This window comes from Fukomys damarensis, unplaced genomic scaffold (genome assembly GCF_012274545.1).
Source record: "Fukomys damarensis isolate Sample0158 unplaced genomic scaffold, DMR_v1.0_HiC HiC_scaffold_23, whole genome shotgun sequence".
Classification (NCBI taxonomy): Eukaryota; Metazoa; Chordata; class Mammalia; order Rodentia; family Bathyergidae; genus Fukomys; species Fukomys damarensis.
In genome coordinates this window covers 27,110,764-27,125,127 of record NW_022900935.1, presented here as the reverse complement: position 1 = coordinate 27,125,127, position 14,364 = coordinate 27,110,764, and the positions used below count along the sequence as shown (strand labels likewise).

Genomic DNA, 14,364 nt, shown 5'->3' with positions numbered 1-14,364 from the left:
ATGTCCCAGTTCTATCAAGAGACATGAAAGGCCAACCCATTTTTATGAGTGAGGAAATAGACTCAACCAGGTCAGGAAACTTGCCTAAGAACACATAGAGTCCTGGAATGTTCACATCTAACATATCTGTCACCTACTACCATGTAAGTGTACCCTTCCCACCTTTGCCTGTCTGGACTCCCCATTCCTCCCCCACCCCAAGGAAGTCCCTGTCCTGGCACCACCATCCACACTGCAACTCTTCCCTGTGTTTCTGGGCTGGGGTCCATGGGGACCAGATTTGCACTTGACTGTTCTGGGGGTTATGGGGTACAGAGTGGAGCACAAGGAAGAGGGAGTGAGGTGTGGATGTGGGCTGCAAGAGCCTGCCTAGGACATCACCTGGAGCAGGCTGGCCTCCCCTAGCCCCTCATTTACCCATTACCAAGTGTAAACACAGCAGAGGAAGTTTAGAGAAGCAGCGGCCGATGGCAGTGTGATTTATGGTGATCTATGGAAAGGGCTGAGCGCGTGTTCGAGGATGGCTGCACAGCAGCAGCACATTCTTCGGGATCACCCACCTCTGCGAGCCAGAGGAAGGCAGCAAGGAGGGGCGTGAGCAGGGCAAGACAGAGCTGCAGCCCATACTGCATGGGGCCCTTCTACGGTGATCCTTCTGTGTCTCCTTTTGCAGTTAGGGCCTTGGCTGGGTCTGGAGATCATGCTAGCTCTTGGCCTCCAGGACCAAAGCTCTTCAAGAGCACAGGTGTGTGTGTGTGTGTGTGTGTGTGTGTGTGTGTGTGTGTGTGTGTGGACTTTGAAGGTGGAGAGTTGCATAAATAAGCAAGCAGAGTGACAGGCCCATCAGGACTGGAAGGAGAGCAATAATGCACAGGTGTAAGAAAGAGCAGCTTCTGAGTGCTGGGCATGGCCCAAAGCAAAGCCCAGAGGTGGGCGTCAGAACATGACAGATGCAAAGCCTTGGTGAGGGCCAGCAAGCAGGTGCAACAGTATAGCACACACTGCACCAAAGCTCACTGCCCTCTGGGTTTGTTTCCCCTGAGTTTTGAGCAGAGGAGAGAAGTCACAGTGTTCTTCACCCCACCCTGTCCAGGGGAACTGTACACCTCCTGTTGCTGGCCCACCTTTCTGCCCAAATTTTCCAGCTTCTGTTAACACTACCAGGCCTTCTTATGGGATGTTCTGGGATGCACTGAGTGGTATAAGATGCCCCCACAGGAGGATGCCCCCATAGGAAGCAGAATCACCCAAGGATTAAAAGCACAGACAAATTCAGGCAGAACAGAGTTCAAATCCCAGCCCCTACGTGTATTTGCTTTTTGGGCAAAAAGATTTAGTGCCTGTAAAGCACTAAGCTGGTATCAGATCAGCAGTAACATTGTAACAGTTACCACTAATGTTGATGCCTTTGACTCTCAGTGTCTGGTCTGGTCTGCCCACTTCTCTCCCCAGCAGAAAGCTACTCAAGGCCCCTTAGTGGGTCGTCACAGAAGGCTGTGAATTCACCCTAGCCTAACAGAGGTGAGCATCTGTGTGTAGTGGGTATAGCTGCACATACCAATTGCCCAGTCCTGTGGTTAGCACAGGCTGGGGACGAGGACAAACGACTCCTAAGTATGGTGTCACTGGAAGAGCTCTGGAACCTCAGATCCTGGGTGACCCTGGCAATTTCCATCTCCTCTCTGAGTCCCAGGTTTGCATCTCAGGGATAGACAGGCCCTTCCAGCTCTGGCCTGCTAGGAAACTTTTAGGAATCCCGCCAGACAGTCTGCCTGTGGTTTGAGCCAAGAGAAGGATGAAGACATTCCCAGTACAGGAGACCCAGGGACGAGGGCTAGAGACTTTTGAGGCACAGATTGTAGGAGATTAGGAGTTAGGCAAAGTGGCTATATTAGATCTCTGCTTCTGTCTGACCCAGAGTCCAGGCCCAGACAGTAATCACATGGAGTCTCCTCCAGCCAGGTCACATGGAGGGCTCTATCCCTACAGCAAGGCTTCTGTGACACCTGAAGCTCTCCGAGGAGGTGCCTCAGACACCAGAACCTTGCATTGGCAAGAAGGTCATGGCTGCAATGTCCAGTGCTAAACTTGGACCTCTCTTGTTGACCTTGAGTGCTGAGATTAGTCCCTGCTCCAGGCAGCCCTCTGCAGACACCTTGGGGGCAGACTGTCCGTGGTATCTCAGCACCAATCTTGCTTCTTAGTGCTTTCTCCCTCAAGCTTCTGCCTGAGATCCCAGTTCTGTCTCTTGCCACTAGAACACAGTTTAAAGTCCTGGGTCTTGTCCTGATCCTTCACTGCATATGTGGGGAAACAGGCCTGGAAGACCGCTCTCGCCCAGTCTCATGGCAAGACAGGAGCATAACCCAGGCTGGCATGGGGCTTCTGCCTTCCACACAGTCCCAGAGGCCCTGTCGGCTGAGAGCAGACTTAGCTGCACAGTGCCAGTCCTCTGCAGAGCCTGGGAATGCTCCGGGTGTTTGGTTTGGCCTCAAGGCCACTTTGCCATCAGACAGTTTTCCACAGCATGAGCGTGGGAGGGGGCAGGAATCTGGACAGGGCCACTGAGCTTTGTGAGCAGATTGGGCCAGGGAGGTGAGTCGGGGGCATTTGAGGGGCTCTTCCCCCTCCCCAGGCCCACTTCATTTCCCTGGGATTCCTTCCAAGCAATAAAAACCCCACTCAAGCTCCAAGGGAGAGTTTTCATCTTCAGTTTTCAAAGGGTAAAAGAAAATGCCTTTAGGCGCCTTATGAGACACAGTTTTCACAGCTCCTGCTTGGTCTCACCTACCCCAGCCCCGGCCCCCTCTCAGGGCACGCCAGCCTGCTCCCCTGAAGCTGCGCCTTCCAGCCTCCTAGCTGCTTGGGCCAAAGCATCAGGCAGCAGCAGGGAAGAGATTTTTATGAACTGTTTGGTGTTGTATGTGTTTTGTTAGGTTTTCATTTCATTAGAAAGGAACAGCAGGACAGAGACTGAGGTAAGGACTACTGCCAGGCACAGGAGCTGAGGTCCCCTGCAGGCCCCTCCCTCCCCACAGCCTTTACCCACACCCACCCTCCATGTCTCCATCTCCAGCTTCCTTGCAGCTCAGGCAGGTGGGGGTGGGCCCTGCACGTCCCGTCTCTTGCAAGAAACCTCACCTACTTCAAGCACAGTTTGCCCATCGTGGAAATGGAAATAATAAGAAAATGGCACCGATGTAGTGCTGAGCCCAGTGCCTCCCAGCACATACTAAGTGGTCCATAAAGCGGGGACATAAGTGAGGGAGACACAAACACTGAAATAATAACCACGCTAAAAATAGCCAACATCATCTCACACCTCGTAGGGACCGAGCAGTTTTCCAGTACTTCCTACATTGAAATCTTGTGCGATATATGCCTGCCACACAATGAGGTCAGCGAGAAATGAGCAAGATTTGGTGGGAGCCTTCACTCTGCCACCTGGCACTGAGGGCTACAGGACAGATAAAGGCCCCCAGGGAAGAGGCAAGGAGGCAGGCCTTCGAAGGGGAGTGGGACACGGGCTGCAAGACTGTAGGTGTAGAGTATGTGTTGGGGAACCATGAAAGGTGTGGTCAATGGGTTGAAGCAAGACGACAGGTTGGGTTGCAGGTAAAGGCTACACAGCTGGAAAGCAAAATACACTGGATGCTGTGAGGTCAAAGGGCCAATAGACGCCGCTTGGCCTAGCCCATCCTCCATGCACATGCTGCTCAGGAACACCGTGTTGTAGTCTCTGGGTGAGACGAGTGTTGACTCCTCTTCTTCTATGGCTCCTCTGAGACTTTCTAGACAGAAGATCATGATACATCACACCTGCAGAAACCAGGTTGGATAAAACCTTGTGAGAGATATGATGAGTTCTAGCAGCCAGAGCCTTGCCAACCTGTGTGTGGAAAGAGCCAGGGTAGCAGCCAAGGGCCCCTTCGTCTCCTGGCTTCCACTGAACCAGGAAATGGTGCCCAAGACCACTTGGGTGCCCACTCCGAAACCGAGGTCCCAGCCTGAACCCGGTGGAGGAGGGATGCGTTTGGTGACCTCCAGGTTTCCCTGCCACCCACTGAGGTGCAAGCTGAGCCTGAGCTGTGTGAGGGGCAACCCACCAGGACACCAGGATGGTGGGATGGGCTGGCTGTGGTAGAGACAGTTCCAGGGCTCACCCCAGGGATTAGAGCCAGCTGTTTTGACCTCATGGCCCCGCACAGAAATGGTGAATCATGGGCACCCCCAGATGATCTAGGGAGTAAGCGGCTGGTTGGGAATGGAGGCAAGCCCTGGGAAGCAGGCAGGGCCCCACATGGAGGAGGGCACCATGCTGCAGACTCCTTGGAGATTGCTCCACCCACCTCTCATCTACCAACCTGTCTCATAGACCCTGGCCCTGCCATCTATTCTGGGACAAGTTAACCCCTCTGTGGTGGGTTCTCCCCAAGACTATGGGATAGCAGCAGCCCCTGCCTCCTTGTGTTGTCATGAGGAGGACTTCCTGGTCCTCCATGAGTCTGGTACCCCCGACACTGCATACCTGCTGACTCTGCCATCCTGCCTAAGCCTGATGGGGCTATCTGTGGGCAAACTTGGCCATTGCTTGAGGTCCTGGCCCCCTTCTTCATCCCAGATCTTGTCCCTCTTACCCACAGTTCTGTCAGATGGCTCCCCTTGTGGCCTCTCCTCATCATGCCTCTGTCATTGTGCCCCCTTTGCTTGTTCCCTAGTCCCTGCTTCCTCCTGTCTCTCTTTCTTGGTATATTTCCTATGTCTCTTTCCTGCTCCCCAGTCCTTCTCCTCCAACTGCCTAAGGACAGCCTGTCCTCCCTGTCATGTCTTCTCTTGTTTCCCTGTCTCCTTACCTCCCCTCTCTGCCATGTAAGCTTTCGTAAGCCAAAAATCTCACCTGTTACCTTGGACCTGAATTCTGTGTTTGTGATTTGTGAATGACTACATTTCACTAACACTCCCAACACAGTGCCGTGTGAGGCCCCTGACCCCTGCACGTACCACCCCACTTTCCCCTGTGGCCTAGGCACCAGGTGGTCTCACTAAGCCCCAGTTTTCCTATCTGCTGAAAGAGGGTGATGACACTCATTGTGAAGATTTATTGTGAGGGCCAGAAACACTATTTGTAAAGTTCTGGACTTGGGGATCCTCCGAAAATCATGGTTGAGATGATGAGCGTGGTGAAGCCAGCACTTCTCTAGGAGGGGAAACAGCAGGGGGCAGGAGCACCTGTGGACAGGTGTGGAAGCTGAGACTCCCAGCACCACCTCATTTCTAACACTATGATTTCTTTCTGTCTGAGACCCATGCTCATGATCGGTCACAGGTGGGCCTGGCCCCTCCCTGGATCCTGACACAGGAGGAGGAACACAGCCTCCGTGGGTTGGCCAGGGTGGCTGTGTGGCTCTGGGTGGCTCATCTTCAATGTATAAGCCCCTCATCTCATTTTTATGAGAAAAAAAATGTGGTAAAGTCAGATCTGAGCCCAGGAGACCTCTGCCCGAGCTAAACCTGCTGACGGTTACTCTGCCGTGTGTTTCCACCCTTCCAGCACCACTGCCTCACCGCCTTCACTGGCCCTGCAGCCCAGCCCCAGCTCTGGGACAGCCAGGTCTCCCTTCCAGCTCTTGGACCAGCTCCAACAGCAAGACTCACCAGCGCCTGCCAGCAGCTCAGCGCCGACCCTGGGCCTCCTCGATGTCGTGGCTGCCACCATTGCTGCCCCCTTCCTGCTACACACTCTCGGGCCCTCCTGACCTCGGCCACCTCACGCAGAGAAGTAGAGAAACCATGTGAGAGTCTGCGGCCACCCCTATGGCCCCCACCTCCACCTCCGGGAGTGCCACCACCTCAAGGGCAGTCCAGAGAGGGCCATTTAGAACACTAGAGCTTTATTATACCCAAGTTACATCTTCTTTTTTGTAGAAGGTCTTAATTTCCCATAGTGCTATGGGGCTCTTTTGTAAAATATGTGTCCATATTAAAAGAGAAAAATGTATTTATTCTACCGATAAAACTATTTTTATGTGGCCTATGTTATAACCCCTATAGCCCTAACATCAACCCAAAGAGGAATCCAGGTTATCAAGACACCTGTGACCTGTGCTGAGCCTGGCTCTGAACTGGCTTGCTCCTGGATCTCCAAAGCCTCCTGGGTCAGGTTTGGCTCCCCCTTCATGGGGACTGCCAAGGGTGGGACAGGCAGACGTGCTTAGCTTTTGTGAAGCTGGATTTAGGAGACAGAGGTGTGAATGCTGCCTGTCTCCCCCTCCCTGGGATGCATCCCAGGACCTGGGAAGACACAGTAGGAAAGAGAATGCTGCTATTATCAACCCCTGTGCATCTATGAACTGGCCCTCCAGAGCACTAGGTTTTGTGTTTCAACCAAAGCTCAGGGGTGGGATGGAAGAGGCGGTGCTGGATGTCAAGAGAGGCGGCCCCCAGTCCCATAGAACGAATAGTTACACTGAGATTCAGTGAGAGTGAGCTGGGGCTGCCCAAGGTCACAGAGCAGGTGAGCAGGTAGCTCCAGGCCTCTTCCACTGCCATGACTCCAGCTTGGGTCAGAGGGACTGTCAAGTCATGCTGAGCAGAGTAAGCTGGGTCAAAGGACAGGAGTGGACACAGAGAGGGCAGTTCTAGGGAGACGGGCTGTCAAGGTCACTGGTTACAGTGATGACAATGGCGATAAGAACTGCCGTTTGTTCAGAGCCTGCAGTATTGGTGGGTACTTTGCACACTCGCTTCATGATAACTCCTCACACCAGTGCTGTAAACTGTAATGATCTCCATTTCCTAGATGGGGGAACTGAACCCCCAAGGAGGCAAAGGAACTTGCCCAAGGTCACAGCTTCAGGTCATTGTGATACCAGTGCAACTTGTGTTATGGTCCAAGTTCTGACATATCTGCTCTGCGCAGGGAAGCACCACCCACCCTGGGACCAGCTCCCCAGGCCAGCCAAAGGCACTGTTTGAACAGTGCTCTTGATGGTCCCTGTAACCAAAGGACTCTGACAGTAGCATGTGCTATTTGTCCAGTGGCCCAATTTTTCACAATTGGATCCAGAACAGGTTTTCCTGCCATATCAGAGGGCAAGGTAGGGCACATCTGCGGAGTCCCTAAGAGACAGCTACCAGTGGCAAGAGATATGCAGCAAAGACTCAGCAAGGCTCAGTGGTCCCTCCACTTCCTAGGGTGATCGCTGAAGACCCAGGTGGGCCAGACCAGCCCTGAATCTTAGCTGGGCTGGTGGCTCTCTAATTACATAAAGAGTCCTAGATCTAGAGGCAAGAAAGACCTCTCACTTAACAGATCATAGAAACAATAAGAGTAATACTCAGAATCAGAGAAAGAAACACTTCCCTAAGGCAGCACAGCTGGACAAACCAGCTGACTCCAGCCCAATGCTTCTTTGCCTCACTGTACATAGGTTCCCCTGGCAAGCTTGATGGCACCTGATTGGCCCAAGTGCCATTATGCCCACCATGGTATCTGCCTCTCTTCTGAAATGGTAAAATTCTGGACAGCTTGTTGGATGGTCAGAGGTCCCATGGGCAACCTGGCAGGCAGCTGAATTCTTTCTAGCTCAGCCCCAATGGACAAATTTAAACCTGAGCTCTGACAGAAGCCTAAATCTCTGCTTCAGAGGGTCCAGCCAGCCCCATGGGCACCATACTCTAAACTGAAGTTGACCTCAGTCAGGGCTACAGTTTATCCTTGGCAAAAATGAAAGGAAGAAAGGAAGAAAAGAAAGAAAGAAAGAAAGGAAAAGAAAAGAAAAGAAAAAAGAAATTACTTCCTATTTCTGAGCAGGATGGGGCTTAGCTAGATTTATAAAGCAGGCTCAGAAGTTGGACATCAAACGGAATGTGCAGAGCGCTATTGGAATGAGATAAGTGTAAAAGAATTAGAAACACACAGGCCAATTCCCCTCTGTTTGGGCAAAGTATGGCCTGAGATGTATGGGGAACAAGCTGGAGGTTAATTAAAGATGAAGTATTCAGGGAAACAGTCCAGGCACCTGATTGTGTGCCCAGATCTGTGCCAGGCACAGGGCCAAAAAGATGAATTAACGCAGCATGTAATTACTGCGCACATGCAGTGCCAGACTCACTGCACGTGGAGTGAGTGTAACCACCCCTTTTGGCAGAGAGAAACTCACTCACAAGATGGGGCAAGCAGCCTCGTGTCCTAGGTTACACTGTCTCGGCCTCAGTCTTCATCTTTCCAGGCCCCTCCTCTAGGCAGACTGAAGATTCTAAAGTCCCTCTCACCCAAACATCCAAGTAAGAAAAGATGTGTAAAGAAAGACGGATAGACCAATGGATTAGATAGACATGTGCCGAGCAGAGAACCAGAGCCAGTGTGAGTCAGACATGTGGAGCCAAAGTTCACTGATCCCGAGGACAACCAGCTAGCCAGAGTCTGAGAGGAACTCAGCTTGCTGACTTTTGGAGACCTGAGGCACATAACAGGAATCCTCAGGCAGGGGGCCACTAGAATTCTCTCGTCCTGTATCAGAGCCCCTCCATTCCATAAGCAGCTACTCAGACCTTTGGAATATTCTACCTGCCTCAGCTTGTAAAATGCCCCTGTTCCTTTGAGAGCAGCATGTGCATTTCTTAACATTTCCATATTTGACCTTGAGGCAGACAAGAAAGACAGGAAGCCCAGGATGCAGTGTATGAAGCAGCCTGTCTAAGAGTTGACACCATGTGTCCCAGATGGCCCCAGGTCCCCTGTCTCTCAGGAAAGCAGTAGAGCCAAGCATCTCTCCAGGGCCGGTTACAATGGCCATGTCTCTAGTGACTGGTCTAATGTACCAGCAGCCATGAAGGCAGGGAAAGCCTCTTCATCTGTAGCACAGGTATAAGAACCAGGCTTCCTGGGAGTCACAAAGGGCAGCTGAGGACCCTTCTTATGCTGAGTCAAAGATCTAGAATCCCTCTGCTGTACTTATTCTGAAAGACCCAGGCCGCACTTCCTTCGTGTTGAATGGCATCCCAGCTTCATTTAGATGACGGAAAGCTGGGAAACTCAGGCCACTCATCCCACCAGCCCGACCTCCAGCCCGGGGCCATTGAAGTCTCAGAGAGGAACAAAAAAATCCTTCTACCAAGAGAAAGTACCATGAAGGACAAGAGAAGTTTCACCCAGAAGTTGTAGCCTTGATGGTTTCCTGTGTGGCGCAGAACAGAATTGGGGCTGGTGATAGTTTTTCAGTGATGGTGACACAAGTACCTGAATCCTTCACTGGCTGCTGTTCTACACCCTCGTGATTTGGCCCTACTACACTTGCCAGCCACGTCTCATCTGTCCCACCCTGTGCCTGACCAAAAGGAATCATAGTTGCCATTTCTAGACTAGACAGGATGTATCATACATGCTGCTTCCTAGACCAAAGCTCCCTTAGTCCCCCTAACATCTTATCCTGTAAAGATCAACTCAGCACCTCCGCCTGGAAGCCCCCTGTGATTCCTTTGTCCTTTCTCAGCATCTCATAATACCCACTACCCTTACAACTGTTTGTGGGACAGTCAAGTCACGTCATGTGAATTCGTCTTTGTATCCTCATCCCACACAAAGGTGGTGCTCAACCGATATGTAGAGCAGGAAAGAGGGAGAGAAGGCAGAAAGGCACAATGGTAGGAAAGGAAAGAGGCAGACTTTCTGCTAGTTCTGCTAGCGGAATAGCTTCCACCAAGCCTGAGCTGATGGAGGGTGGCACCTGCAGGTGGGGAGCTTCCTGCTGGTGGAGGGGAAAAAGCAGGGTCAGGAGCCCCTGGCTGGAGATGTGGTAGCAAGCTGAAGTCTTGGCAAGGAGCTAGTGTAGATGACATTGAGGGTGCCTCCTGGTTCTGTAATGCTCAGGTTCTTTGAACAATGTTACTTTTCCAAAAATTCATCTAGGCAGCCAAAAATATCACCCCAGCTGGCTGTCTAAACCAGTGGAGTTCAGGAATCAGTCCCACCTCCCCCTCATTCTTTAATAGCCCAGCCAGGCCGGCTGTGAGCTGGCAGAGTCGCCTGCTGGCCCCAGAGCACTGGGAGCAGGGAGAGCCCTGCTCTGGAACCCAGATCCCTCCATAGCCCAAAGCTCCTTCTTTCTCTGTCACCTGACCTTGGGGAGAGAAGAGAAGGTTCACAAAAACCTGACTGGGTCCTACCTGGCCCTTCCAGGGAAAGTACCCTGTCCACACCTTTTTTTTTTCCAAGGTAAACTGGCCTATTGCTCTCCAGAGGTGCTCTAGATACTTTGCTGTGATAGGTGACCTTGGGCAAGTCCCTGTCCCCTCAGAGCCTCCATTTCCTCATCTGTTACGTGGAGACCTTGTGTTTTGGGAATAGGAAGGAGGATGCCGGAGACAGTCTGGAGGATCTGTGAAGGTGCGGTTCACCTCCTCCTCAGGCTCAGGGTTAGCTTTCCCCCCAGGACCACAGGGGGAGAATTTGGCAGGCAGGGAGGATGACATGGCTTGCAGACCCCTCCATCCCAAGTCCTGCTGTGGGAAAAGTGAGCTTTGAATGGACCCAAGTCTAAGATGTCTCCCATAAACTGCCCAGACAAAGGGCTCTCAACTTTTGAGTCTCTGGTGGCTGGGATGGGTGGGTCAGCTCTTGGTCAAAGGAGGCTGCAGCCCCTTCCTGAGGCTCACACATATTGCCGATGGTCCCCGGCGTGCCTCACTGTGCCACACAAGCTTCTGCTCTCAGTGTATCTGGAAGGTACTCATGGTGTTGTTCTTTAATCACCTCCTCCCTCACCGCTGTGAATTGTCATGAAGAGTTCTTTAAGAGTATAATAGAAGACAAAGAAAGATATTATTAATGTTATTTTGCCAAAAATATTTTTGTAGCATAATATATTAATAAAAACCATTACAAACTAGACAGCTTGGTGTTTGTGTGCTGTGGGATCCTTCCTCCTTCATCGGGGAGTTTGGGGGAATTATCCTGCTGCAAAGCCTGGAGTGTCCTGGTGCCCAGGCCTGCAATGGGCTCATTTCCCACGCACAGACTCTAGCAGGGCCAAGAGGGTGGCTTGAAGAGAGGCCTGATGGCTTGAGGTGTGGATAGCCCTTGCCAGCCAGTGGAAGCTGTGAAGGTGCATTAAAATATGGCTAAGACTTGGGGTTCATTGTGGGAGCCCCTTTCACTCACCAGGGCCTGTGACTGTTCCCATATCAATTCTACCCACCCGTCTTCATCCGATTGCTCCACCCTGGCCCAGGCCATCATCAGACCACTGCCACCTACCTCCTTGCCCCTTCCAGTACCCTATCCCCCCAGTTGAAATGAGCTCCACAATCCACAAAAATGATCACAACTCTCCCTTCTTTGAAAACTCCTCCGTGTCTCCCATTACTGACAAAGTTCACATGAAACCCTCTAAGACCTGGCCGCTGCCCACATCTCCAGCATCAAAGTCACCTCTCCCCACTTCCTCTACCAGAATCCAATGCTCCAGAGCATCTTCTAGGACTTTCTAAGTGCACCCAACCCTCCCACCCCCTTCCTTGCCGTGTGCTGCTCCCTGGACCTTCCAGGCTTCTCTCCTCTCTAAGCCACGTGTATGGCTCTGCCAGGCTGCTATGTGTCCTGCATGCCCCAGCTCTAGCCATACCGCCTCCATGAAGCCTCCCATCTCCCCAGGCCCAGGGAGTCACCCCTACGAGTCCCCACAGGCCCTGCCTGTTGCAGACCACCTAGCTAAAATGATATGCATGGACCTGCCCTTCCCCTTGGCTTCCCCTGCCAGGGCCACAGCTGTGTGTTTCTGTACTGTCAGCCCAAGCACAGGGGTTGGTATCCACCAACCCTGTATGGGTTGCACACTTATGGAAGAATGACGAGTACGTGAAGAAGGAAAGAGAAGGGAAGCCTTCAGAAGAAACAAAGCCTATCTTTTATATCGTGTCACAACACCTCATACTTCCACCGTTAGCTCCAAGTACAAGTTCTGCTAGGAACGGTCCGTATAACTTGGGGGCAAAGGAGACTGGGTCACTGAACAGTTGAGTGGGAGAGGTCTCTGGATGTATAAAACCCCAGAAGCTTTCTCCAGCACAATTCACAGACCATGGTTAGTGAGTTCTGCAGAGTCCCACTGAGAGGAATAAGGACTGTACATGGTGGCCCCATTTCCAGACAAAGGGTATCAATAATGCAACCGAAAGCTAATGTTTGCTGAGCATTTATTATGCATTAGGAAATGTTCCAACCATTTAATTCTAGAGCCATTTAATTCTCACAACTGCTAGTCCTTATCTCCATGTTACAGATGAAATATTTGAGAAACAGAGAAGTTGAGTAACTTGACTATGATCACACAGCTTGAAAGTGCTGGAACTGGGATAGTAGCTAAGGGCTGAGCTGATTCCCTTTCTCACCACCTATCTGTGCTGCCCTGTGTGAAGTGTGGCCTGTGAGACAGGCAAGGAAGACACTGGCACCCGAATTTCACAGGCCAGGCAGGCAAAGGTAGGACCCAACTGAGGTCCCGCATGGAGTGCCACGCCCAGAGCTTTGTCCCACCCCACAACTGGATGTAACTCCCCATTGCATGAGGGAAAAGAAGCCCTGCCCTGCTCCCCACTGCATGACCGTCTTCCAGGATGACAGCAATGGTGTGATCTTCCTGCAGTGGCCCAGCACTGCGTCTCCACACCAGTCCCCCACACACACACCCAGAAATGAGGTCCCTGGCACCTACCCACCCAGGAGCTCAGGGGAGAGTGACACCTAACCTTCCCCAGAGTCCGTAGCACTCGTCTCTGGGACTCCCTGGAGAAGAAGCCTTAGTTCAGGCAGGGTGTCTCAGGTAGACTGGGATGGGTGACCAAGGGGACAAGGGACACTTCTGAGCCCATAACAACAGCTCTCCACATGCAGCAGGTGGCAGTAGGGGAACCCCAGTGTCCGTCTAATGTCCTGGAAGGTTTGCACGCTGCGTGGAGTCTGCTCAGCCTCTCGGCCCTGCTCCCAGCCAGTGCCTCCTGAAATAAGAACAGGTCATTAGAGTTGGGTGCATGTCAGCTCTGTAAATGGCTCCCAGCACAGAGCTGAGCCCTGGAAAAGGTATGGGGAAGTCTGCTCAGTGAGGATAGCTGCCCATGGGGGAGCCCCACCCTAGGCTGAATAGAGCCCCCCTTCTCCTGGCTTCTCATTCCTTTTGTGATTACCCCTTCTCCTTCACCCCTTCCCTACATCTAGGGATCTACAGCCCTTCCCTACATGGGCACTGATTAGTATCCTACAGCAGACAGATTCCCGGAATGTGGGCTGCAAGCTTGAACCCCAGTCCTAGCTGGGCCTTGTTCTGCTGTGTGACCTTGGACAAGCTCTTCCCCTCCCTGGGCCTCAGCCTCATTGATATAAAAGAAAGTAGGGCATACTGAAGTCACTAAATTTTCTTTTAGAAAGAGCGACATCTTTGTTTGGAAAGCTGCCTCTGGGGTTTGAGATCAGAAGGCAATCCAGCTTGTTCCATCTCCAAGGCCGTGGAAGGAAGATATTCTGTAACACCAACAAGAGCAATTCTACCTTTGGCTCCTGGAAAGGATAGCAAAAGAAAGGTGTGATCATCAATCATGATGTCAGCTTGACTGGTTATGAAACTCCCAGGGGACTGGCAAGGCACATGTGCCGGTGAGCCTGGGTGGCTCATGGAGATGTAACCGTGGGTGCTGTTATTCAATAATGATGATGAAACAGTGCCTCATACAGACATGAAACTGAGAGGCAGAAAGAAGAGTGTTACTATCACAAATACTTGAGATAAATCAGCTTATACAGGAGCAAAGGTTAATATGGCTCAGTTGTAGGGGTTTTAGCCTATTACTGATTTAATACCTTGGGCCTATGCATTCAGTCCATCCCACTGCTTTGGGACTATGTCACACATCAGGGCAGAAGCGTGTGGCAGAGCAGAGCTATTCCTTCATGGCTGCGAAGCAAGAGAGAAAGGGGAGGCCTAGATCCCACAATCCCCCTTGAGGGTGCACCCCAGGGACCTCCCATCAGGCCTGTCTCTTAAAGTTTCCACCACCTCCAAACAGCACCATGCTAAGGATCGAGTTTTTAACACATGGTCCTTTTGGGGTGACACTTAAGATCCAAACTGTAGGCCAGGCTCAGTGATGCACGTCTGTGACCCCAGTACTCTAGAAGGCTGAGGCAGGAGGGTTACAAATTTGGGTCCACCTTGGGCAATTTAATAACTTAATGCAACCTTGTCTCAAAATTAAAAAAGACTGAATACGTAGCTCAGTGTGAAGGCCCTGGGTTCAATCTCCACTACTGAAAAAAATAAACAAAATCCAAACCATAGCAAGAAGTGAAGAGCTGGAAAGATCGAATGAAAC

General features: G+C 51.7%; 1 protein-coding gene across 1 annotated transcript in view; it reads left to right on the top strand.

Moving 5' to 3' along the window:
* Positions 1-10,808, top strand: part of Trabd2b (TraB domain containing 2B) — a 208,120-nt gene extending 197,312 nt beyond the window's left edge. The window contains exon 6 of the mRNA XM_010610413.2: positions 5,552-10,808. Coding sequence (XP_010608715.1) covers positions 5,552-5,756 — 205 coding nt within the window. The 3' untranslated portion in view covers positions 5,757-10,808. The remainder of the gene's footprint in view (positions 1-5,551) is intronic.
* The last annotated feature ends 3,556 nt before the right edge of the window (positions 10,809-14,364 follow it).